A 27,337-nucleotide genomic window follows, 5' to 3' on the forward strand; every position below is an offset into this window, starting at 1 on the left:
CAGATGCTTGACCTTTGAGAGGCAGGAAGACATGCATAAATGTACTGCCTCTGACACATACTGGCTGTGAGACCTTGGGGGAAGGCTCTAAGCCTTTCAGTGCCCCTAGACGACTCATTAAAACTATAACCAATCAATCAACCTACATTTAGTAACTGTCGACCATGTCCCAAGAAAACAAAACAAAACAAAAACCAGACCCTCTCCTCAAACAGCTCCAGTTCTGTTGGGAGAGACAGCATAGTTGCTGATTTGCACTAATAGAGGGAGTTCTCTCCCGCCATGAAATCATTGGAATGGACCCTCCCAAAATGAGTTGTTTGCATGTGTCATATCCTCTCCCTACTCCAATTTAGAATCCAAGGCCTTCTGTGGCCAAGGGCTATGGATTGTCTTCACCACTGTCTGACTGCCATGCCCACAATGGCTACTTGGTGAATACTGGAGGAATGAAGCTGGGTCTACACCTGCTATATCTGGCCATAAACTCCCCAATACTTTGGAAGACCTGGAAGAATCCTCAAAATAATCAACATGCCAGAAACATAAACTAGGAGATCTCACTAGACTCCATTTATCCTACCAGTAGCTACAATGAGAAGGCCAGAGAGTTTTCTCTGCTAGGAAAAGATGCTCACAAAGCAGATAAAGTAAGACCTAAAACACTTTCTAGGAGACACTAATAATTACCTCTGTCCATCAGGATGGATTAAAAGAAAGTAGATTCTGGGATTGACTATCAATGTAAATGCACTAGCTTTACCTTCACCGCAAAGACTTGGATTGAATTGACTAGCCTATCCTTTAAGATGCCCAGACCCATCATCATCATCATCATCATCATCATCATCATCGGCACATTAAAGAATAATGATAACAAGGACAACAATAGCAAGTACATCAAAGTTAACAAAGCATCTTAAGAAATGTGTATTACAGGCCTAGAGATGGGAGGTCCTGGGTTCAAATCTGGCCTCAGCCACTTCCCAGCTGTGTGACCCTGGGCAAGTCACTTGACCCTCATTGCCCACCCTTACCAATCTTCCACCTATGAGACAATACACCGAAGTACAAGGGTTAAAAAAAAAAAGAAATGTGTTTTAATTGATGGAGTGTGCCCCCATTTGGAAGGGGATGTTTTGTACCAAGTGCTCTGATTAAATAGGCTTGGTAAGTGCTTTAACCGAAAGCTAATTAAGTCTAGCTGGCTAACTGAATTAAGTGACAATCATTGGGAGGAAGTGCTAGAAATGCTCCTTAGAAGTGGCAGGGGGACAAGTAGCAGGCACCCCTGGGGCCCTGCCCTGCCTGTGCCAGGGGGAAATGGGAAGCATGGATCATGCTATGAGATGATGTTCACCTCTGAATTCATGTTGGTCCTTTCTACTGTTTTCTCCCCAAATACAGTTTGAAATCAGGTGTTCTGGGAGGAGCCTTAGCATATTCACTCAAACGAGGATTGTCAAAAGGAGAAGAGTGAGCACCCATATCTGTGGCTCCTGATGCAGATGCAGCTCCCTGCCATTCTAGGGATGCTGCTAAGACACTGACAAGATGTCCAGGTCCTCCAACCTGCCAGATTTCACGTGTTCATCCTCTAGCCGAGGATGGGGACAGGGAAGAGACGCAAATACTTTCTTCCTCCAAACAAATCCCTCTCCTGGGCTTGGCTGGGACTGCTTCCACTACTCTCCATCCCATTACTGGAATAATGGTCAGATGCAGGCTAGCTTGCTGGTTTAACCCAAGTGCCCCAGGGTCAGCGAGTTAACAAGCATTTCTGAAGCACCTGGTAAGTGCTAGGCACCATGCTAAGGACCAGAGACACCAAGAAAGGGAAAAGAAGTTCCTGCTCTCAAAGAGCTCATAGTCTAATGGGGAGACCACATGCAAACAACTATGTATAAATAGGATTTATAAAGGATGAATTGGACATCATAACAGAGGGAAGGCATTCATATTAAGGGGATCAGAAAAGACTTCTCATAGGAGACGGGATCTGAAGGAAGCCAGAAAAGTCAAGATGGGACCAACTCATCAACCAATCCCAAATGAGATCCTGTTTCACCTCTTTCAAATGCTTTTGAATGACCAATGCTATAGATCTGTCTAGGTCTTGTGCTCATCTAGTCCATACCTCTCCTTGATTGATTCTGTTGGGAAGTAGGGATGACTCTTATCCTTACAACAGAAGCACAACTTTAGAGCTGGACGGACCCCAGAAATCATAGCATCATAAATCTAGAGCTAGAAGGGATCAAAGAAGCCATCTAATCCACTCCCTCCATTTACAGATGAAGAAGCCAAGGTTTAGGGAGACTTAGTGGCTTCTCCAGAGTCACACAAACCATAAATATCACAGCTTAGATTCAAAGCAAGAGCCTCTAACCCCCAATCCAGTGGTCTTTTGACTTCATCATGCTGTCAAGACCACATCAGGATTCCTCGTTATCTAATCAGCAAAGCAGGAACCATGACGGAACACGATTTTTCTTTAGCCTGCCTGCATTGGACTGGTACATGTAGGGCTGGATTTCAGCTTTAGAAACAGCTTTAAATTGCTGGCAGCCTCATGGCTCAGTTATTCAAGGGGCCTTAACCGGGCATCTCTGCTTGTTCTGTTGATTGCTGAAATGCAGCTGTGGTTAACCGCTCACACCAAGAAGAAAATGCAGTTTGACATCTTCGCTTTCTGTTAACTCCCAGGACACTTGGTTGGAATTGTTCCTTTGCAGCCTGGCATTTTTACTAACTCTCTCAGGTTTAGACAGTCATTTTAAGCTCCTTAGAGGACTCGTCCTCTTCTCATCACCATCTCATACCTCACCCAGGGGAATTCAACGAGCATCATTTCTTGAGGATGAAAGATGGGATGTTGTTGGGATATTTAGAGAATCTTAACTCCATCAGGGCATAAATCTGAGTCTTGAGAGCAGGGAAGCCATTCTGTAGTTGTGGTAAGAGCCTTGTATGCATCACGAACTCATAGTGTTGCTGGCCAAGAGCCACGGAGCCCAATAGTCTCTTTGGAGATGAGCTCAGGATCACCAGCAGGCTTCAATGGAAAGGCTGGAGTGGGCATAAGCAGCTGCAGCACAGTATAAGCAAAGAATGAGGATGGAGAAGCGGTGGAAGAGCATCAACAAAGAAAGGTTGGCGTGAACCAGAGGAGAGGCCAGGTGCTCACAGAGAATGAGGGAAAGGGTTGGGAAGTGGACGATTTCTTTAGGAGAATCCCCCAAATGTTGGGCAGACCTTGGATGGTCAATCTGTGGGTAGATATGGCCAAAAAGAGAATGAGATGGCCTGTAATCTATACCAAGGGAGGGAATGCTTATATCAACCAGATCACAAATCTACTGGAATACTCAAGTATGGCTCCCAGTTATCTCCAGGGCATTTCTACTTGGAGATGCTTCTATAAAATACAGTACACATATGGGACAGTGGAAAGAACAGTGGTGCTGGAGCATGAGAGGGCTGGATTCCAAGCCTTCCTCTCATTATTACAACTGGTGTGATTTTGGGAAAGTCACTTAACCTACCTGGGCCTCAGTTTCCTCATCTGAAAAATTGAGGATTGGAATAAATGGCCTCTAAGGCTTTCAGTCAGTGCTTTAGTGAGGAAGACAAATCTAGTAGCAAATTGCATTGAAAATATTCATTTCAGCCAAACTCATAATGCTTAAAACCCAGCTTAATGCCAAAGCAGCCCCTCTTCCCAATCTGCCATTTGCCCAGATCCCAGGGGGATGCTTTAGGGGCCCCAGGAACCTGACTTCAGTGAGAGGGCCATTGAGGAGACCGACTACAGGACCTTCTGAGTTAATTGTCCCAAGCACACAGACTCTCATGACTCAGTTGTTGATACATGTTTAGTGAACTGAATTATGCTTTCCCAAGACTCCTTTGCACCTGGAAGGCAGCACCTTTCCCAGGTTCTGTTCCTTTTAAGCTCAAGTTCTCCTGACTAGACTACCTTATCCTTAAGTCCTGAGTCAGACTATTACCCTTCCTCACTTCCATTTGCCTTTGGAGTAAAGTTCCTTCTGTTCGGGTTCCAGCTCCATTCTCACTGGTTTCTGGTTCCCTTCAACCCCTGCTAAATAATAACAGTAACTGGAATAAGAGCCCATCTACCCTCTCTTAGAACCATGGCAGAAGAGCAAAGATTATTTCCTTTTCCTCTGATTATTATTCAAAGTTCTATTTTTACATCATGTGACATACTTTGCAAAGTACTTTGCCTAAGTAGAATACTGCTTTTAGAATTGGAGGGGAAGCCATTTTACAGAAGAAGAAACTGAGGTCCAGGGAGATGAAGTGATTGGGTGTCAGAAAGGTAGAAAGTTTCACCACCCAGGTCCTCCGATTCCAGAGCCCGGGCTCTTTCCACTGCCTCAGTGCTTTAATAGTAACAACAATCATAACTCATTTGTAGAGCACTTTAAGGTTTGACGCTTTCTCGATGTTATCCTCACAACCCTGAGAGCGAGAGGCTATGCTTTTTTCAGTTGAGGAAACTGAGGGTCGGCGAGTCAGATGACCTGCAGAGGGTTGCTCTGGCTGGGAAGTGTCTGAGGCAAGATTAGAACCCGGGTCTTCCTGAATCCCAGCCTGATGATCTCTCCTTCGGTCCACACTGGTTCCATTAGCAGGAGGTAGACTTCTTTTTGAAGATCTTTTTTCTCCCACGGGGTTGTCACATTCCATAAGAACTGGGGAGGGAACAGGCGAGCTTTCCCAGGCTCCTGTAAGCCGGCCGGCCGCTACGTTATCAAGGTTTCGTCCTTGGCCAGAAGCCACCGGCTCTTCCAACACGTCAGCCACCTGCTCACAGGCTCACCCAGACGTGCTGGCCCTTTTCTGGGGGTTCCCCGTTTCCACAACCACTTTCTCAGGAAGGGAGGGAGCATTTGGCTCAAACAAAATACAACTTTGAATAACGTTTGGCAAAACGGTCCGAAGGAGCCACGCTATCACGGGCTTCTTGGATGGCTGGCCACGAAGCATCTGAGGCAGCCCGTGGCTCACACAGCAGCAGCCGGCCTCCACGTGGGTCCCTGCACCCAGCACCATGCCCGGCACCTAATAGATGCTGGCCAAGGACTCGGCACGGAATGTCCTACCTACGGTCTTTGGCCTCTTTTCTTGCCCCCGATGTTTAGTCCAGTTTGGCACCAAAAGTGTTAACTGACTGACCCTTCCATGCTTTGGCTCGGTGTCTCCAGGGTCCAGCACTGGATCGGGCACAGAGTAAGTCATTCAGGAAGGGCTTGAGGAACGTCCCTGCATGGGGCCGAATGAACAGAATCCCCCCCTGGAAGTGGCTGAAGGAGGGATTGCCCAGGGCACACGGGGGCCAGAGGGAAGGGTGGGCCCAGGAAGAATGCTGCCCTCACCACGCCTTGCCTATGTCAGGAATGGTCCCAGTCGGTTCTCGAGATGCCTGGGGAGAGCCATCATGGAGGCAGAGGAGAGACCCGGAGAGGGCCAGACGTACCGGAGAACCCGGACACGTCCCCGGCCTTCTTTGAGGCTTTAGAGATGGCGACCGCGGCCTGTGACGAAGCGCTTTCTCTCTCTCTCCTGGTCTGAGCTGTGGCCTCGCGATTCGGCAGAAGGCCTGCGTCACTCTTGGGGGCCCCTGGGGGGGGTCTAATCTGAGCGGTTCTCCGATGTCTGTTGGCGCCCCGCCTTCAGCTGGGTCACCGCACGCCGTGGCCGGTGACTCTCTGTGCCTCTGGCCTTGCGTGCAAAGGTGCGCTGCTCCGAAGAGAGGGATGCCAATAAGAAAGCATCGTCCTCTCCGGGAGACGCCCAGGCTGCAAAGCCCCTGCGACCAGCCCTGGGGCGTCGGGCCGCACCAACACCCAGAGAACCGCGCCGGCAGCCCGGCCGCCTGCCCAGGGATTTGTGCCCGGAGACGAGAAGCGTATGTGTACGGAGACTCGTATTGGGAAGGAGGAAACACGAGCCCCAGAGCCAAACCGCTAATGGACAGCCACGCAGCCACGACAAGCGCAGGATCAACTCAGCTCAACTTAATGAGCATCTGCCCACCGCTAGGACAGGCCAGGACGTGGGCGTGATGCAAAAACGAGACAGACTGACCTCCGGAGCCCACAGTCTACCCAGGGCAGGATTTGGGGCATACTCTGTTGTGAGTGAGTGTGTGTGTGGCTGTGTGTAAGAATGTGTGTTTGTGAGTGTGTTTGAGTGTGTCAGCATGTGTGAGTGTGTGTGTGTATGAGTGTGTTTGAGTGTGTCAGCATGTGTGAGTGTGTGTGTGAGTGGGTATAGGTAGCATATGTGTATGTGTGGGTGAGTGTGTCAGTGTGTGAGAATATGTGTGTGTGAGTGGGTGCGGGTGGCATATGTGTATGTGTGAGTGTGTGGATGGCATATGTGTGTGAGTGTGTGTGAGAGTGTGTGAGTGTGTGAGAATGTATGTGGGTGTGAGTGTAGATGGCATATGTTTATGTGTGAGTGTGTGTGTGAATGTGTGTGTGAGTATGTGAGAGTGTGTGTATATGTGTGTGAGCGAGTGTGGGTGGCATATGTGTGTGTGAGGGAGAGAGAGTGGGGGGGTGAGTGGGGATGGGTTGCATATGTGTGTGTGTGTGTGTTTTGGAGATGACTTTATCAGCTGAGCGGTGGATGGATCAGAGTGGGGAGAGGCTTGAGGCCGAGAGAGCTAGGGGAGGGCTCATGGGATAGTCCAGGTGTGAAGCGATGAGGCCTGGCACCAGGAATTCCTTGTCTTCCCCCCTCCTCCCTGCGCTATTTCTGTTAAGGGTGCCGCTTTCTTTCTAGGCCCCCCAGTTCACCACCTCCGTCATCCTCAGCTCTTTCCCATCCTCATCCAGGCAGATGTAAAGCCTGTTGATTCTATCACCCCATTATCTCTCCAGCCCAGGCCCCGCCTCCCCTAATAGGACCCCCACCTTGATTCAGTCCCTCACAGTGCCTGGACAATAGCTTTGCAACAGACTCCAATTGGTCTCTGTGAGTCCAGTTTTTCCAATCCATTCCTACACAGATGCCAAAAGGCCATTGTTAAGTCAGAGCTCTGACTAGGTTGCTTCTCTTCCCAGAAAACTCTAGTGGCTCCCTATTACCTCTAAGACAAAATGCAGATTCCTCCTCCCTTTGGCTTTTAAGGTCTGGCTTCAGCTTATCTCTCTAGACTAATTACATCTTGCTCCCTCTCGTGGCTTCCACAATCCAGCCACACAGGCCTTCTTACTCTTTCCCCGCAGGACAATCTATCTCCCAGCTCGATGTATGTGCAGAATCTGCTTGTCTTGCCTGGAATGTTCTCCATCCCGGCTCTCACCTCTTAGAAGTCCTTGTTGAGTTGTTTCAGTCATGTCTGACTCTTTGTGATCCCATTTGGGATTTTCTTGGCAAAGATACTGGAGTGGTTTGCCATTTCCTTCTCTAGCTCATTTGACAGATGAAGAAACTGAGGCAAACAGGGCGAAATGACTTGGCCAAAATCAGAGCAAGTATCTGAATCTAAATTTGAACTCAGAGCCTCCTAACTCTAGGGCCAGCCCACTATCCACAGCACTAGCCTAGAAGACCTATCTTCCTTCAAAGATCAACTCAATGGCCACCCCCTACAGGAAGTCTTTCTTGATTCCATCCTTCCTTCCCATCCACTATCATCTTCCTTCTAAAAAACATTCTAGGGGGCAGCTGGGTAGCTCAGTGGATGGAGAGTCAGGCCTAGAGAGAGACTGAAGGTCCTAGGTTCAAATCCGGCCTCAGACACTTCCCAGCTGTGTGACCTTCGGCAAGTCACTTGACCCCCATGGCCCACCCTTATCACTCTTCCACCTAGGAGCCAATACATAGAAGTTAAGGGTTTAAAAAAAAACATTCTACACTAATCTGTGTAATTCTGTACTATGCGCATGCCTTTCCCTGATTGACTCTCAGCTTTCTGAGTTTGTCTCTCCAGCACCTACCAGGGTTGTGCATAGACTGCAGAACTGATCAAAGACACTCTCGGCGTTTTCATCTGTTTTGTTCTACAAATGCTCTCTGGTTTCGCTCAACTCTACCCTTAGGCAGACTCAGGGGAAATAGAACTTCGTGACATGCCCCAAACCCAAAGGTAAGAGACAAAACAATGCCAAGAACTCCAAAGCTTAAGGGGAGGATGTACACGTGGAACAAGAACAATTTCCCATCAGCATTTGCATTTGGTTTGCAAAATGGCTGTAGCTTTGCTTATCATCAGAACGCTCCCTATTCCTTAACCAGGCCTTCTTAGAGTTCTTTCCAGGAAATCAAGAATAAGCCGCTTTTCCCTACTTGAATCGTAAACCAAGTTGTAATTACTTTAATTAAAACCTCATCTTGACGTTGGGCTACAATGCTAGAAAACAGTTGAGGTATTTGCATGTTATCCTTCTGAAAATCGCATTTCCTAAATTGGATCTTACAAGTGATTTTTTTTCCAATTTACTTATGCCTGGAAAATTAGAAAAATATTTGAACTGATCCATAGGAGCCCCTAAGAAAATGGACTGGAAAAAGGAAATGGCAACCGACGCCAGACTCTTTGCCAAGAAAACCCCAAATGGGGTCCCAAGGAGTCAGAACAAGAGCCCGGCTCTTGTGCATTGGATGCTGGTTCCCATTCAATTCTCTGAGAACTCTTGATTTTCTCATTCATGGTAGTGATAATCAGATCAGATGGCTGCCCTCGAAAATGAAGAATGTGCTAAAAGTGCTTCTCCTGGAAGCCTCCCTCACCCAACGCCTCTTCTCACCTTTGGTGGAAGTGCCAACTCCTTGGTGAGCTGATATCATTCCAGTCTTTTCCATTGATTTCTTTTGTCTCTACTGTTGTTTGTGCTTGTTTTTGCATTCAAGATTCAACTACATAAACATTGAGTATCAATGGGTGTTAATTTGAGGACTCTGGAACTGCAGGGGAATTCATCCTATTGAAATAAATGGTAAATAGGTCTTCCCTTTAGAAGAATCCTCCTCCAGAGGGAGAATTCCACTGAGGGATAGAAGAAGAAATGTATACAAAAGAACATATGTAAAGCTCACATCAGGCAGATTTAAGGTCAACTTGGAGGAACAGTCACTGCCAGAAGGTAGAAAAGAGTTGAGAGAAGTCATAGATGGCTTTGAATTACAGGCTTAGGGAGAAGGTAGGACCTCGTAGGGTATACCTGGATGTTTAAAACTTGGGCCCTGGACAGCAGGAAGACAATTTGGCAGAGGAATGGAGAACCCATCAGAGCAGGGAAAGTGGAGGAAATCAATTAGTGTTATCATCTAGTTGTGGGGGCAAGAGGGCCAACACAAGGGTGGCGAGTTAAAAATAAGGATGGATGCAGGAGATTTTTAGAAAGATAGACATCATTAAATGTGGAGCTAACCAAGAATAAGGATGTCTAAAGTAACTTCAAAGTTATGAGCTTTATTTACTGGAAAAAAATGGTGCCAACTAATTGAAACAGGAAGATTTTCCCCCCGAAGTTAGACTTGAACTGTTTCAGGTGCTGATAGAAACTCATCATCATCCACCACTGCTCATCTGGATAGCTAGTCCTTAAAGACTAAGTCTGGGATGTGGAACCTCAAAAGATCAGAGAAAGAGGAAAAGGAGCTACCTGTACGAAAATATTTCTAGCAATTCTTTTTTTTGTGGTGGTAAAGAATTGGAAATTGAAGGGATATGCATCAATTGGGGAGTGACTGAACAAGTCGTGGCATCTGATTGTAATGGTGAACCATAAGAAATGATGAACAGGATGATCATTTTTTAGAAACTTGGAAAGACTTCTGTGAAGTGATGCAACATAAGATGAGCAGAACCAGGAGAACATTGGCCAGCAATAATGTATGATCATCAACTGTGAAGGACTTAACTATTACCCACAAGGCAAGGATCCAGGACAACCAAGAGAGACTCATGAGGAAAAGGGCTCTCTACCACTATAGAAGGAACAGATGGAGCCCAAATGCAGATTGAAACATCCCATTCTTCACTTAATTTCTTCCATGAATTTTTCTCTAGTGTAAGCAATATGTGTCTTCTTTCATAACATGATGATGTATTATATAAGAACATGTTTATGGCACCTATATTTCCACCTACTGTCGTGGAAAGGGGGAGAGGTGGGAAGGAGGGAAAGAATATGGATTGCAAAATGTCAGAAAATGATTATTAAAATTGTATCAACATGTGATCTGGAAAACAATTTAAATTTAACAAAAATTTAAGAATATCTCATTTGATTCTCACAACAGCCCTGCACCTAATTTTTGTCATTTTAGAGTTGAGAAACCTCAGGCAAACATAAGTTAAGTGATAGCTAGTAGCTATCCTAGGTCAGATTCGAACTCAGGCTTCCAAACTTCAAGTCCAACTCTCTTTTTCACCTAGACCACCTGGCTGCCTCAGTGTAGAGTAGACAGCCCTTCTAGGCAACTAAGATCTTTCGCCATCTGGTGCCTTTCTCCTATACTTCATGTTACTCTCCTTCAATCAAACAGGGCTGCTCTAGGTTCCTCATAAGGTCCCCCCTTTATTTATGTAATAAGAAACTCACAAACAGTATAATATGATATTGAAATTTGAGATTTGAAAAGAGTACATCTTGGGAAATATGGCATTATGTATCTAGAACCACAAGAAAGTTCTCTCATGTTTGGGCTTAGAGGGCCACTCTTCTAATTAAATTTGAACTGTAGTCCCTTCCTCTAAACTTTTATCCTTCCTGCCTCCCCTCTGTGCCAGCCAAGCACACTTAACCTGATGGAGACTCTGGGATGTGATCTGAGTGTAAACAAAAGCTCTTCACATCAGACCTCCTCATCTAAGCCTAGGCATGAGCATCATCAAGCCTTCTGCTCCTATGCTAAGGGACAGATTGTCCTTCAGATCCACCACAGGCTCACAGGACTGTCAGAGCTGGAAGGGAACTTCAGTGATCATCCATTCAATGCCCTCCTTTCCAGAGGAACAAACTGAGACCCAAGAGGGGAAGTCATGTGGCTGAGCTCACACTAAATGACAGGTGGGATTTGAACCTCAGTCTCAGAAGTCCAGATTCAGTGTTTTTTCCACTGTACTATTTAGCCCCTGGGAGAAAGGCTAGATACAATAGAAACAGAGGCAGAAATCACAAGCAAGATTCCAACGTCCTGGCCTTAAAAACAGGTCATTCCTCAAGTAGATTCCCTCAATTCCCACCTTATACGATAAATAGCTTCTAAGAAATAGCAGTCATTAATGACCACCTACAGGAATAAGTGGAGGAGCTATGATTTCATCAACATGGGGAATTCCCAGAAGGCAACTGATCCCTGAAGTAGATCACAAGGTCTCCTGGTTAGGAAGCAGCAGAAACCAACTTGAACCCATGTCTTCTGAGCTCAAAGCCCATTCCTGCCCTAATCCTTAGCCCTCTCACCATGTGAAGTTGTTTCCTAAGAACATTTCCCAAACTGCCTTGGACATGGTTTGGGGAAACTCAAGTCTGGAGGCTGCTCTCCAGGAGCTGACTGCCACCCACATTGTCCCCTTTTCCATTCACTTCAGGGCATTTACCTTTTCTAAAGAGATGGATCTGGGGCCACATTATTGCACAGAGACTTGAAAGCTCTTCTTCCTGAGCCTGAAATCTGACCCATCCATCCTTTGAGTCCCAGCTCGAATGCTGTTCCTGCTCTTAATGGCTTCTTCATCAACGGGTCCTCTCCAGGACCATCCAGTGTCCTTTGAAACAGCAGCATTATTGCAAGGGAAAAGGCAATAAAAAGGCCAGCCCCCATCCCCCGGAGTCATCTGGAGGGATTCTTTTTTAAGTCCTCACTTTCTGTCTTATTAATCAATTCTAAGACAGAAGTGCAAGGGCTAAGCAAAGGGGGCTTAAGTGACTTGCCCAGAGTCACACAGCCAAGGGAGAATCTGAGGACAGATTCCCAATTCCAGGGCTGGGGCTCTATCTGCTGTGTCACCTAGCTGCCCTCGTCCTTTAGTTTTCAGAGGGCTTCGTAGCCACCGTAAGTTCATGCAATCACTGGATTTGAGAAATGGAAAGACCTCGATGGCCATCTAGTTCAATTTGGACATGAAAAGAATCCCCAACGGAGCATATCTTTTAAAAGTTAATTAATTTTTATACTCATTTTTTCCATTTTGAATTCCAAATTCTCTTTTCCTATAATTCCTACTGAGAAGGCAAGCAACAGGACATCAATAGTACATATGAAGTCTTGTTTTCTAAACCCTCATCACCTTCCATCTTAGAATCAATACTTTGTATTGGTTTCAAGGCAGAAGAGCAGTCAGGACTAGGCAATGGGGGTTAAGGGACTTGCCCAGGGTCACACAGCTAGGAAGTGTCTGAAGTCAGATTTGAACCCAGGACCTCCCATCCCTAGGTCTGGCTCTCAGTCCACTGAGCAACCTGGCCACAACATGTATTTCCAAATTAACCAAAACATACATCATCTTACATGATCTTTGTGAAATTCTGTAAAGTAATTAATACATATAACATGACATTTTGGGAAGTGGAGAGACAGCAGTTCAAAGAGGGTCAGTGATTTGCCTTTAGTCACATAGGTAGGAAGTATCAGAGGGGAGCAGGGAGTTCATTCCAGGCAGCTGGGACAGGCTGTACAGTTGGAGACAGTTTTGGGGGAATTCCAGAAGGAGTCTCTATGTATGTACACAGTTTAATTTGATAATCTTGGATTTGAGACAAGACAAATTTAGTATTGATGTTTTGAGGAAAAAACTCCCTAAAAACTGAAGGAACAACTGGAAATCCCTGGGAGAGGGACTCCTTATTCTGTAAGAACTGTTGAGAAAATTGAATATCTACATGGAGGAAAAAAAATGAGTCTAGTTTTGCACCTCATATTGTATCCTCTCCTGGGATTGGTTATTTAAACTGGATCTCAGTTTGCTCACTTTATCCATAAGTACCCGACCCCATCAGTTATCTAACCATCCCCTGACCAAAAAGGAAAAGAAAAAAATATCAGAAGAAAAAGAGATCTAATTTTTATTTGAGGGGCAAAAATTAAGTAAACTGAGGCTCAGAGAGTTTCGGTGATTTTTCCTTGGTCACAAAGTTGTAAGTTATAAAAGTAGGACTTAAGATCTAGCCTCAAAGCCAAGAAGTCCTGGGCTCAGATACTTCTTAGTGCTCTAGGCACCTTTCTATAGCTATAAGTTTCAGAGGAGGTGCTGATCTGCATCAGTAGATGCAGTTTCCTACCTTGGGAGTTCCCTGTTCCAATTTACTTTGCTTTTTGTCTCAGTCATGGAGGGTAGGGGAGGATGGGATGTTGCTGACTTCATCAAGCCCTGTGCAATATTGAGAATTGATATTATCCCAAAATGTAATATGCTAAATGTAATATTTAGAAATTGGTTTGGAAATATAATATTAGTTAAAAAAGATTGTTGTGGTCGCCAATTATAAAATAATTAACCCTTAAGTCATGAGGATGATAGTAGCTTTTAACAATTTAATTCTAATATAAATGTAGTCTAAGAAAGAGATAAGGAGGGAAGGAAGTAGAAAAATATTTCCTAGCCTGCCACCCTAATCTTACCAGCTCACAAGAGTGTCTTTTGCCTAAGCCACCACAGAATCACAGAAAGACCCCCATCAAAGCCCTCCAGAGAAGAACTCTTCCCTATTGTCTCATTTTTTATAATCGTCCTCTTTCTCCATATCACTTCCTTTTCATTTGCACTGGTCTATCACATCTCAGGAACCAATCAAAGTCCCTCTGATCCAGACCAGTAACCCTTAGTTCTGGGTCATGATCGTAGGGCTGGCTCGGATGAGCAGAAAGTTCATGACTCTGAGAGGAAGGGGTTCCCTTTACATACCTGGAACACTGCAGAGACTCCTGAATGGGGTCAGAGCCACAGAAAAGGGTTCAACTTTAACTATCCACATCGGAAAATTAAGCGGATGAAAAATGTTTTTGTTTTTGTTCTCTCCAGATTAGGATTGGTGGCTGCATATGGATATAGCCATCTAATCCATACACCTGGGCTATGATTCCACATGGCTTGGGCATATACTAAGGGTGGGTAAAGAGGTGAGCCCAGGACTGAATAGGAGGAGAAGGAAGCCTGTGAGGCTGTTTGGGGAAATTGTGGGGTACTTTTAAGGCCCCCAGGCTTCTTCTCAATGAGTTAATAATAAGCATCTGTCAAATGCTTATTGGGCAGCTTCATGGTGCAATAGATAGAGTTGTTTAGAGTCAGGAAGACTTATCTTCATGAGTTCAAATCTGGCTTCAGACACTTAACTAGCTGTGCCACCCTGGACAAGTCACAACCTCATTTGCCTCAGTTTTCTCATCTGCAAAATGAGCAGGAGAAGGAATTGGCAAACCACTCCAGTGTCTTTGCTAAGAAAACCCCAGATGGGTCATGAAGAATAAGACACAATGGAAACAACAACAAAAAATGCTTATTATATGCTAGCTTTGGGATATAAAGAAAGGAAGGGGAAAACCCCCAAGCCAAAGTGTCCCTGCTGACTACGAATTCACAGTCAAACATTTCTTCTCCAGGAAACAAAGGGACATCTAACACTGACATTCTCTCATTAATGTTCTCTGGATTAAAATTGCAAAAGACTCGGTTTGAATCTAAATTCAAATACTTATTACTTGTGTAACATTAAGGAAGTCACTTGAACTTCCTCAGGTGAAGTTTCACCATCTGCAAACTGAGGCCATTAGACTAGGGGACCTCTGAGGTCCCTCTTTACTTTAGATCTGTGGTTCTGTGCTCTCAAAAGGCAGTGGCAGCCAGGAGTAGGCAGAATCAGGGCATGTCAGGAGAGAGATATTTGATTGAGAAAAAGTAGGCTGGTCATGTATTGAGAATACAGACAGGATAACAGATGTCTAGCCCATATCTTCCAAGGGATGATGAGGAAGGCACCTCTATGTAGGTTTTGGTTTTTGTCCGTTGGGCAGGGGAGGGAGTGAGGATGGGGATGAGAGTTTCCTAGAATGAAAAGACATAGATGCGTTGTGATCTGTTCTTTTTTTTTTTTTTTACAGAAAGTTCCCACATTGATGGAAATCCCAGAACTATTGAAGTTGTGAAGCAGAGAAAAGAGTAAGGGGAGAGATTTTCATCCATAAGACAAATGGGATAAATGAATGAATCTAATGGTTGGATTCTTTTTTTTTAAACCCTTACCTTCCGTCTTGGAGTCAATACTGTGTATTGGCTCTGAGGCAGAACAGTAGTCAGGGCTAGGCAACGGGGGTTAAGTGACTTGCCCAGGATCACACAGCTAAGAAGTGTCTGAGGTCAGATTTGAACCCAGGACCTCCCATCTCTGGACCTGGCTTTCAATCCACTAAGCTACCCAGCTGCCCCCTAAATGATTGGATTCTTCAAAGATGTGGGAATCAGAAAAGATCATATGATCTTGGCCTGCATAAAGAAAGAGGGAGAGAGCGTCTAGGAATAAGGAGATGAGAGTCCTACTCTGCTCTGCCATGGTTGGACCATCTCTGGGCACTATAGTTCATGAAGAACATGGATAGATTGGAAGGTATCCAGACGAAAGCAGACACAATGATGAGGGCATCCATCTAAGCCATCTGAGGATAAGTTGAAGGAACTGGGAATGTTTCCTTAGGAGAAGAGAAGACTCATGAGGTACATCATGGCCATCTTCAAGTATCTGAATGGCTGATAAACGTGAAAGGAATCCGATTTGTTCTTTTTGGCTTCAGAAGGTAAAATAAGGAATTAAATGTAGAAATCAAGAATAAGTCCATTTAGAGTGTGCGTAAAGGAAAAAGGTCTTCCTAAAAATATGTGCTGCTCCAAAGGAGAATGGGCTGGTTCCGAAAACAGTAGATTCCTCTTCAACTAAAGTCTTCAAGTAAATATGGCATGACCACTTGTAGAATGTGTTGTAGAGGGAATTATTGGTGGGGGGGAGGGGGATTTATCAAATTAATTGGTCACTAAGCTCCTTTCTAACTTTGAATTTCTGAGAAATGGTCAAAAAAGACGAATGGACAATTTTTCAAAGACAATACAAGTTGTTAATAACCACATGGAAAGGTGTCCAGAATCCTTAAATAACCAGAGAAAGACAAGGCATACAACTTTAAGATATTACCTTACAGGGGCACTAGGTGGCTCAGTGGATAAAGAACCAGGTCTGGAAATGGAGGTCCTGGGTTCAAATTTGACCTCAGCCATAGCTGTTGTGACCCTGGGCAAGTCACTTAAGCCCCATTGCCTCCCCTTACTGCTCTTCTACCTTGGAACCAATATACAGTATTGCTTCTAAGATGGAAGGTGAGGGTTAAAAAAAAGATTGTTTAATGAGTAATAAATGAAAGTTGAACTCGATTTCCCCTGAGGTCCCTTCTAGTTCCAAATCCACAAACATGTGAGCCTCTGAGTATGTCCCACCCAATCCTGAGTACAGGTCTTAGAACTTGGGCTGAAGTGATCTGGAACTCGCGATCACTCGCACCCGGACTAAATTAAAGTGGATCTTTCTTTTCTCGGTGGAGGAGCAGGGATGCTGTGCAAATAAATACCCTAAATAAGTTCAGCTGCTGGTAATGCTTAAGGAGGTGAAGAGAAAAGCCTCTTTGGAAGTATTTATACGCTATTTACATCTGAACAATTGGCGTGCCAATAACACGGGCAAGCATTCATTAAAGCAGGGACCCCTTTGATTATTGCCTAGTACTTGAAGATGATAACATTGAATTTCCTGAAAAATATTTTAAAATTCCGAGTGGCTTTATCCTAATTAGTCCCAACTCCTGGAGGATTGACTGGATTACATTAAAGGCTGCATCTTAATCAGAAGTTGTCCTTTGGCAACTTGCACCTTTCTGGTTCTAATGAAGTTTCCCTGCATCAAATCTGTAATCACAAAAATGGGGAGGGGAAATAACGAGCAGTCTCTGCGCTCGAGGTAATTATCGGGTTGTTTGGGTGAACTCATTTGAATGCTGGGAACACTGCGATATGCTCATTTGCTTGGCATGGCTCTCACCCATAAACAATTCCAGAGACTCCAAAGTTTCGGAAGAGCTCTTGTTTGCCAGGGGATTCGCCATGGGTTTGGCCCCAGCGGGCAGAACCGGGACCTGGAATGGAAGGAAGTCACAGAGAAGAGGGTTTGGGCTAGAGTTCAAGAGAACCTTCCCAGCCAGGGGGCTGACCCAAAGGGACTGCTGTCTCCGGAGGAGGCGGGTGGTCCTCTCTTGAGGTCTGAGGCAAAAGCTGGATGATAGCCTCTTGGATCTGGTGGCAAGAATGCCTTTGAGGTAGGGCTTGGACCTGGATGGTTCTAGAGGTTCTTCCCAAACCTAGATCCTCTAATGCTGTGATTCTAGACCACTCTAAATGGTTTCCCTACTTGGTTCTCGATCCTTTCCATTTCTCGACGTCTGTTCCAGAGGGACTTCATCTCTGACTGCAGTCCACGACCCTCCAAGGGCTGCCTGAAGCAGCTTAAAATGGGACTGGGGAGTGTCACAAGAGAAATAAACAGGAGAGTGTAGTTTGGGAAGTCACTGTGTGGCCCGCACGGATCCTCATGGACTCTTCGGTGGTCCCGTTTCTCGTCTTCCTGATCCGCACAGCTAGACAAACCAACCTTGTGTGGAATATACAATTTTCGGCTCTACGGCATCTAAGGCACAGCTCGGACCCTTCGCTGCCTTCCTCAGGACTTCCAGCGGCTTCTTACATAAAATGGAAACCTTTTTCAGTTTTGCCTTTACCGTCTTTCAGGGTCTGCCTCCAGCCTACCTTTCTAGGTTCATGTCACATGATCCCCCTTCCCATACTTCATGATCCAGCGAAACTGCCCCCCCATCCCAGCTGTCACCCCAGCTCAGAACTTAGAACCCTCCCCACCCCCACTTGACTTTGTCCCCTCCATCTCAGGAGCCTGGATATCCCATTAAGGCTCTGCTCATGGGTCATCAAATCAGGGGAGCCTTATGGGACCTCTTCAGATTTTAATGTATTATTTTTAAAAGCCCTTATCTTGTGTCTTGGGATCAATACCAAGGCAGAAGAGCAGTACACGCTAGGCAATTGGAGTTAAGTGACTTGCCCAGGGTCACATAGCTAGGAAGTGTCTGAGGCCACATTTGAACGCAGGACCTCCAATTTCCAGGCCTGGCTCTCAGGCTCTTGGGTCATCTAGCTGTCCCACCCGCCTCCCCACCAGATTATTAAGAATAACCAAAATCTTGCTCCTATAGGCAGAAGCTGGGGAAGGGAACTCGCTGGAAAGAAGGCTGGCTATGGGTTCAGAGGCTAGGAATCATGTCTCTACTTCTTAGTACCTGCGTGACCTTAGGCAAGTCACAGCTGGAAAATAAAGAGTTTGGAGAAGAATGCCAGAGACTCCTTCCAGTTCTGCATAACTTAAGAGGGATGAGTGTCTCTAAAAAATGAATTTGAGTTGCAAGTGATCTCAATAACGAAGAAAGTGGCAGTCTCTGAAGACACCAGAGAGGTTGGTTGTATATGGAGATTTCTAAAGAAAAAATGATGGCAAAGTGGGAAGACCTGAGTTCAAATCCCTGCTCCAAACACTATTAGTTGTCTCCCTTCTCTGAGCCTCGGTTTCCTCAACTGTCAAATGAGGATCACACAAGGTCATTAAGAAAAAGTACTTTCGTAAACCCTAAAGGTGGCTATAGAAATGGACATCCGTGATTTTTTTTATTCAGGGCTTGGGGTGCGCCCGCGGTGCTTTTAATGGTGTCTCATCATCATACCAGTGCATCATGCTAGCAAGAGCACTGGATGGGAAGTCAGAGAACTTGGGTTCAAATTCTGTCTGTCACTTAAGGAGGTGTGTGATAGTGGGCAAGCCAATTCACCCTGCGAGGCTTCAGCCTTCATACCTGGAATAGAAAATGTTAGGCTCTACGGCTTCTACGGTGCCTTCCAGCTCTACACGTGTGATCCTATGCCACACTCATTAGAGGCGAAAGGTGACATCGGGGAGGCTGATTATTGCAGTAAGGCAGCCAGGTGGGGGAATCAAGCTTATCAATGCCATCAGTGCCCTTGAGGAGAACATCTGTGGCTCTCCTCTTGGGAGGCTCTGCTGTGGGCAGCCAGCCTCTAAAAGGTAAGCCTGCCCTGCCAGTTGGACTGGTATTTGTAGCCTGGCTTCAACGTTCCCAAGATGACCCCGTTATAAAGGGGAACAAGGGAGCCAGGGGAATCTTTTCCGTGGTAGGACAGCTCAGCTGGAAGGAACCTGGTGGCTCCCCTGAATCTGTGTAGCCCCCTTTATTGGAGTCCCCAGAGAGAGTGAAATCAAGGCAACACCAGCCACTGTGATCCTTACTTACTGGGCATGCAAAGAAAGGGGACGTTTTGGCTTTTTTTTAGATCACAGTCTATTGGGAAAGACAACATGCAAATGACTTTGTATAAACAAGCAAAAGACCGGATAGATTAGAAATAATCAACAGAAGGAAGTCATTTACCTTCAGGGGCATCAGGAAATACTTCTGGTAGAAGGTGGAATTTTAGCTGGAACTTGACAAAAACAAACAAAAAAAAAACAGGAAAGTCAGGAAGTGGAGATGAGGAGGAAGAGCATTCCAGGCATGGGGACAGCCAGTGAAAATGAATGAGATCGAGAGATGGAGGGTGGCTCCGCAGCCCCGCAATGGATAAAGCAAGAGGTCTGAAGTCAGGAAGACTCATCTCCTGAGTTCAAATCTCGCCTCAGATATTTCTTAGCTGTGTGACCCTGAGTAAGTCACTTAACCCCATTTACCTCAGCTTCCTCATCTATAGAGTGAACTGGAGAAGTAAATGGCAAGTCTCTCTAGGACCTTTGCCAAGAAGACCCCAAATGGGGTCATGAGGAGTTGGACACAACTGAAAAATGACAGAAAAACAAAAGGAGAGACGAAGGGTCTTGTGGGAGGAACCACAAAGATGCCAGCATCATTGATTCAGAGTATGTATAGGGAAGTGATGTGTAAGAAGAAGCCAGGTTACAAAGGGCTGTGAAAGCCAAATAGATAACAAATTGATCCTGGAAATGACAGGCAGCCACTGAAGTGTATTGAGCAAGGGAATGACTTGGTCAGACCTCCACTTTAGGAAGATTACTTTGATAGCCGAGTGGAGGGTGGTCTGGAGGGGAGGTAGGCTAGAGGCAGGCAGACCCCTCCCCCAAGAAGCTATTGCCATAGCTCAGACATGAGGTGATGGGGGTCTGCACCAACATGGCGGTAGAGGAGAGAGAAGACAGCATATAGGTGAGAGTCAAGAAGGTAGAAATGACAAGATTTGGCAACTGATTAAATATGAGGGCCCCAGAGTCAGGAGTGGAGGACTACTTAGTCTGAGAGATTGGAAGAATGGCGGTACCCTCAACAGAAAGAAGAAAGTAAGGAGGAGGGAAGGGTTGTCAGCTCGGGGAGAGGAGTTCAGTTTTGGACATGTTGAGGGTAAGATGTCTGGATAAAGGATATCCAGGTTGAGATGCTCAGTTCAAGATCTGAGTCTGGAGACCAGGAGGCAAGTCAGACCTGGGCAAATAGACAGGGAAATCATCAGCACGGGGGAAAGAAGGAAGGAAACAAATATTTGTTAAACACGTATATGCCAAGCATTGTCTAAGCAATTGAAAAATATTGTCTCATTTGATAATGCCTACATATGTTATCTGATAAGACAATAATAGAATCTATTGAGATCCTACTGGGGTCCAAATGGACTTTAAATGAAAGAGATCTTGTCTCAATATAATCCAAAGGATCAGAAGAGATCTTAGAGGCCAGAGGATCCAATCCCCTCGATTTGCAGAGGAACTGAAGCTGAGATACTAAGATACAGCCATATTAGAACGTGGGGAGCTAAGGGCCAGGACAAGTCAAGAAGACCCATCTTCCTGAATTCAAATATGGCCCCAGAAATTTACTGGCTGGGGCAACCTGGACAAGACATTTAAGCCTATTTGCCTCAGTTTCCTTATCTATAAAATAAGTGGGAGAAGGAGATGGCAAACCATTCCAGTATCTTGGCTAAGGAAACCCCAAATGGAGTCACAAAAAGTCAGATATAACTGAATGAATCCTGTAGAACTCATCAACAAATGACGGGCATTGTGGGCATCAGGCAGACAGATGCTCTTGGAGTCAGGAAAATCCGAGTTTAATTAAATCTGACTCCCACATACATTTGCTGTGTGTTGTTGGGCAAATCATTGAACCTCCCAGTGCTTGGATGAGGCTCTAAATGACAGAGTCAGGGGCTACATCGGTATGGAGAGTGTCAACTATAAAGGTTTCCAATATTAAATGAAATCACATGACCAGACACTCTAACTGCCCTTATTTATTTTTTAAGGAAAAGGAAAGCGAGGAATCTATGCAATAGACAAAGAGGAGGGAGTGAAGAAGGAAGCAATTTTTTTTAAAGCGTGAGAATTCTTTTTAACTTTAATTTTTTTAGTCTAAACTAATTGCCTCTTCAATTCTAACTAGTTTATGTCATTGTAACAAAGGTTTAAACTTAGATTGTTTTCCTTTTTAGTTTTAAAATAATTGGGGGGATTTGTATGATTTATATGGGCACTCAGTATGCCTAATTTCCAGATGATATTTCCTTCACAAAAGTTTCCAATTTATCATAAGATCATGAATTAGATTACCTTGTTTAGACCTCTCACTTTTGAGGAGAAACTGAGGCACTGAGAGGTCAGGAGCTTGCTTTAATTCCCATAGACAGGATCATATATTTATGGCTAGAAGGTCCCATGAGGCCATCTAATCCAATCCTTTCATTTTTATAGTGAGGACACCTATGCCCAGGGACATCATCTTAAGTAACTTGCTCAAGGTCACACGAGTATCAAGTGTCAGAGGTAGGATTTGAACCTCAGGTTTTTGGCCCCTACACCATCATCCTTTCCCCCTAGGCCAAAGAGAATTGTTCATTATTGTTCTTCCCTTTCCCACCTGGGAACCAGGACCTATTGTCTCCATGAGAAATCTTGTGAAGGCAAAAATGCTGATTCAAAATTAAGAAAACAAGATTGGATAAATAGTATTCGTTCCAAGGTTCATATCAAGATCTCTGAGAGGGCCATTGAGTGGGGCTTTTTTAGATGGATTTTGTCAATGGCTTGGCCAAACCAGGTTCCTTTTAAAGGCCAGCAGGTGTTAAAACAATGAGAAATGCTCTCTGCATCTGGGCTACAAAAGCTCCTCCAGTGTTTACCCCCAAACAGGATAATAATAAAAAAAGAAAACATCCTGCTTCTGGTTAGCACCCTGTTGTTCTTCCCCATCTCCTTCTCCCCTGGAAAACTTTATTTATAGACCATAAAGGCAACACACACACACACATACACACACACACACACACACACACACACACACACACACACACGTCTCCCTGACATTGGCTTCCTAGTGGAAGTGATGCCGATGGCACGTCAAAGGGGCTTCCCTGGCTCATTGTAATACCTACTACTTCCAGGGAACAGAGCACTTGGTGTGTCCAGCTCCTCTCTGAATTGGTTTGGGGGTAAATTCACAACACAGACCTGCCCTATGCCTTCCATTTCCAGTTCGACACTTGCTCTGCTATTATTGGAAGTTGTTGGACCAGAGCCAAAGTGTGTCATCCACACCTTCCCACTAGATGGAAAAATCCCAGCAGACACTTTGCTTAGTAGGAACTTAATCAATGATTGGAGGCTTGTAAAATATTCTACGTAGGTAATCTCATTTAATCTTCACAGCATCCCTGGGAGGAAAGTCGGTGCAATCATTATCCCCATTTTATAGATAAGGAAACCGAGGGTTAGATTTGCCCAGGTTCGCACAGCTAGTTAAGTGTCTGAGGCAGGACTTGAACGTGGGTCTTCCTGACTCCAAATGCAGCTCTTTATTCAAAGTACTCCAGGCTACAGATATTTATTCTCCCAGTAACCTAGGGAGTCAGGAACCACAGGTTATGATGAGTCCCAATTTTGCAGCTGAGGAGGCTGGATCTAGGAGGGGTCCAATGCTCTTCCTGTGGCTCACAGAGGTTGGGATTCAAACCAAGCTCTTCCCAGCTTCCAAAGCCAGAGCTCTTTCCATTTCAACGTTCCAAGAGCCTGCAGAGGGAGAGGGACGAGCACTGGAAATGACTAGAACTTCCAGGCAAATCTGTCAGCACCTCCCATATCTGTTGTCTAGATCTTGCTTAAGCTAGTTCATGGCACGCTCGGGGAACAAACTAGACAAAATTGCTTTTGCTATGGTTAGATTATTTTCCATTTGGAGAGAGTGTTTTGGCTCACCACGATATGAACAGCGATGTATTCTATTACAAGGCTTATCTTGCATATCTTTGGGGGGGGGGGAGGCAGACAGGGAGAGTTTGGACCTGGACTTGTGAACTCCCTGGTGAGGAAACTCCCTTTGGTGATGCAGATTAGCTCCTGCTCTTCACCTTGGTTTTAGAGAGTTGACTTGGTCGCTGAGAGATCCGGACTTGAATCTAGGTCTTCTCGACTCAGAGATTAGCCCTCCATCTCCTCTGCCAAACTAGAGCATAATATCACAAAAATCTTATCTTGGGAGATGTCCCATCCTCCCTAAGATGTGTGAAAACTCCTTTATAGGGGATGAATCTTCAAGTCTTAGTCTCAGAATCTCAGGGTTAGAAGGGACCTCAGAAGCATCTAGAATTCCCATTTAACAACACTCCTATACATGGCCATCCAGCCTTTGTTCAAAGACTTTCTGTGCTGAGGCAGCCCACTGCACCTGGATTAGCCCTAATTGTTGGTTGATCGTATTGCACTAAAAGTTGCTGAATGAAAGGCATGGGAAGCCTGTGGGGTGGGGAGGAATGCTAATCTATTTGGATAAAAAATAAATAAAAAATAGTTTACCTTTCCTTGTCTTGAAATTAGTGATCCTTCTGGAATTTAAGAAAATTCTTGCTCAGGGAAAGGCAAAATATATTTCAATAGGAAAGAACAGGGAGAATGGAACAATGGATAAAGCCATGGATTACAGCCAAGAAGACCTGAGTTAGAATGCTGCCTCAGATATTTATTCCTTTGGGGACCCTTAGCAAATAAATCTCTTAATCTCTCTGGTCCTCAGTTTATTTATCTGTAAAAGGAGAAGGTTGAATCTGAAGGCCTCTGAGATGTCTAAATCTATGAGTGTCAGTTTGAGGATGCTGTGACTGCCTGAGATGACCTAAGGACTCCCCTCTGAGACTCCCTTCCATAGACCCTGTATGTGTCTTGCAGGCATGTTGTCTTCTCCATCAGACTGTGACATCCCTGAAGGCAGGGACTTTCCCCTCCCTGACCTTTCTTTATATCTTTAACATAGCAGAGGGCTTGGCATGTGGTAATCACTTAATAAATTATTGCTCACCAATCAACAAGTGTCTAGAAAGCTGGCCTCGGAATCAAGACTGGTTTCTGACTTTACTCGTTGCATGACCCAAAGTCACTCATTTGATGCCTCAGTGTCCTAGACCATCAGTGGCAGAGCATTGGGTACAGGGAGATTTCTCACAATCAGGTCACACACACACACACACCCAAGTTCTTTTTCTCAAGTCTTAAGAGGGTCTTTTGGGATTCCGGCTTTTGTAGGGTTAGCATTAACCAAGAAACCGGGACCCTGTGGAGCAGGGGCTCCTCTGTGAGTCTCATTTGGTCTTTGGATTTTCTCTCTAAGTGGGCAAACTCCCTCCTTCCCAAAAAAGAGCTTCCTAATATAACTGATGGTCTTGACAGCAAACTTTTGCATGCATATGCGTGCGCCGCCCCATCTGACTCTGATAATCGCAGGAGATCATCTTTAAGGTCCCTCCAGCTTGAACATTCCCTCATCTCCAGACTACATATTTTCCACTCTTCTGTGGAAGTGGCCATTCTTCTTCTGATTCATTTGATCTTAACACTCTGCTCATTTGGATGTATTATGAAGAGTTTGGTTCAAGTCACACGTTATCATTAACTAGTTTTCTGAAAATCCGATGAACAAACCACTTGGAAAATGGCCAACAACTAGAGTTAAATCCTTGCTGTAATTCTCTCTGAAAAACATCTGGTGTGTGTTCATTGCAATCTGTTTTGACTTGCTCAACATTTATGATTGTGGATATCTCTGGAAACACCGTGCCAAGTGATGGAAGAGCCAAATGTTGGTCAACAATAGATGACCCAGAAGAAATTCAATGGCAGTCTTGAGGAGACATTGCCCTATACAGCAGACTCGATTTGAATCCACATTAAGCTTCTAAATATTCAGGCTCTGATCACATCTCCCCTTGACACAAATGTCCAGTGACTTGCTATTACCTAATTAAAGTCTCCCAAGTCTGGTACAACAGCAAAAGGAATGGGCTGATTCTTGCAAATAGATATCTGCTCACTTAGTTATTATTATTGCAGAAATATACCTGGAAGGGGGACAGCTGGGTGGTTCAGTGGATTGAGAGCCAGGCCTAGAGACGGGAGGTCCTGAGTTCAAATCTGGCCTCAGACACTTCCTAGCTGTGTGACCCTGGGCAAGTCACTTGACCCCCATTTCCTATCTTTACCACTCTTCTGCCTTGGAGCCAATACACAGTATTGAGTCTAAGACGGAAGGTGAGGGTTTAAAAAAATATATATACCTGGAAGGGACCTCAGAGAGCATCTGGTCAAACACCTTCTTTTTTATAATTGAGGACACTAAGGCCCAGGGTGGTAGGTGACTTATCCAGGATCACATTGCTAGGAAGTATATGAATGAGGCTGTCATCCACATAGGTGCCAAATGAGAAGAGATGAATGCTATAGTTCAGGGACGATGGCAAATGACTAATAATAAAAGAGAGGCAACACAGTGCCCTGGAGTCAGAGGACTAGGTTTTAAACCTGTCTCTACCTACCTGTGTGACTTTGGGCAAGATTCTTCACTTGCCTGTGCCTCAGTTTCCTCATCTGTAAAATGAGAGGCTTGACCTATGAGGACCCTTTCCACTTTTGATCTATAGTCTATGATAATAACAGAATAATTTACATTCATGAAGCACTTTCCTCCCAACTCTGACAGAAGGCAGATGGGGCAATTATCATCAATCACGTTTTACGGTTATATAAACTGAGGCTCAGGAAGATGAATAAATCTGCCCATGGTTACACAACCATGAAGTGTCAAAGGCAAGATGGACACCAAGTCTCCTACCTCCTAGTCCAGCAGTCTCTCCGCTAAACTCTCCAGTGTTACAGTAGTTTGCACATAAGGTTTACATGTACATGTATGTAAGGATGAGAATCAGCTCAATTACCCCACCCCACTTCAATTGAATGATAAGATGCTACAAGCTTTACGCAGGTGAGAATATGTCTCCATCAAGACATTCAGCAAACTTTATTTAGACTGTTTGAAAAGCATTTAAAAGCCATTGTATGAATTTGAAAGGCAATAATAACTTTGTCCTGACTGTGTGAGAAACTTGGTTACAGTGTGGTGGGAACTGTGTAAAACCAGGAGATGTTTAAAACGCTGGAGCTCTGGGGTGGGTGGTGAAGGGGAACACCTTGGAGAAGGACTCGAGTCTACTTTCCCATGGACTTCTGGGAGAATGTTCTCATTCTTCTATCAGAGGCTCTCAGACATTCAGGATGGCGATTTGGCATTTGCACACATATTTGGGACACGGGGTTGGCCATTCAAGGGTTTTTGTAGGTGTTTTTCTCCTTTAGATGAAACTTTTTTCTCAAATATTGTGAAGAGCGTGCTCCAAAGAGAGCAGCGTCAGTGCCGTGTAGAGGTTACAGTTTACCGGGAGGGTGAGAATATCCCCTCAAGGGTTCCTGAACCTTTCAGGTCAAGAGACAGTCCTTTGGACACAGAGGCTGCATGGAATCTGTTCAATACTTTGCAGAAATCTGGACTTATCCAATCTGTTATTCTGCTGAATGACTGACTAGTAGCCCCATCAAAGAAAGAATGAGGTTTGGCTGGCAAAACCTGTTCTTGAGGAAATCGGTCAGTTGATTCTCCCAGTTGCACTTCCCTTTAGAAAGGCTCATTAACCCTTGTGATAATGGCTGTGCTCCTGGGAGAGCCCTGAAGCTGAGGGATGGCTTGAGTTTAGGAGTTCTGAGCTACAGTAGGAGAAATAACCAGAGGCCAGCACCAAGGCAGCAAGCTTCTGAGTTTGAAAATGGGAGGTCAAAGCTGATAGTTGGATTGAGCTGTGAATGGCCACTTAGAAACCCAGATTCTCTCTCTCTCTCTCTCTCTCTCTCTCTCTCTCTCT

The 27,337-nt window shown here is 44.9% G+C and overlaps 1 protein-coding gene across 1 annotated transcript in view; it reads left to right on the forward strand.

The window, feature by feature from the left end:
- Positions 1 to 809: 809 nt before the first annotated feature.
- IQCA1 (IQ motif containing with AAA domain 1) overlaps positions 810 to 27,337 on the forward strand; it is a 266,158-nt gene continuing 239,630 nt past the window's right edge. Inside the window, exons 1-4 of the mRNA XM_044675690.1 lie at positions 810 to 905; positions 5,422 to 5,571; positions 5,762 to 5,935; positions 8,079 to 8,125. Of these exons, the coding sequence (XP_044531625.1) occupies positions 810 to 905; positions 5,422 to 5,571; positions 5,762 to 5,935; positions 8,079 to 8,125 (467 nt within the window). The remainder of the gene's footprint in view (positions 906 to 5,421; positions 5,572 to 5,761; positions 5,936 to 8,078; positions 8,126 to 27,337) is intronic.

The sequence above is a fragment of the Gracilinanus agilis genome, chromosome 4, assembly GCF_016433145.1.
Source record: "Gracilinanus agilis isolate LMUSP501 chromosome 4, AgileGrace, whole genome shotgun sequence".
Lineage (NCBI taxonomy): Eukaryota > Metazoa > Chordata > Mammalia > Didelphimorphia > Didelphidae > Gracilinanus > Gracilinanus agilis.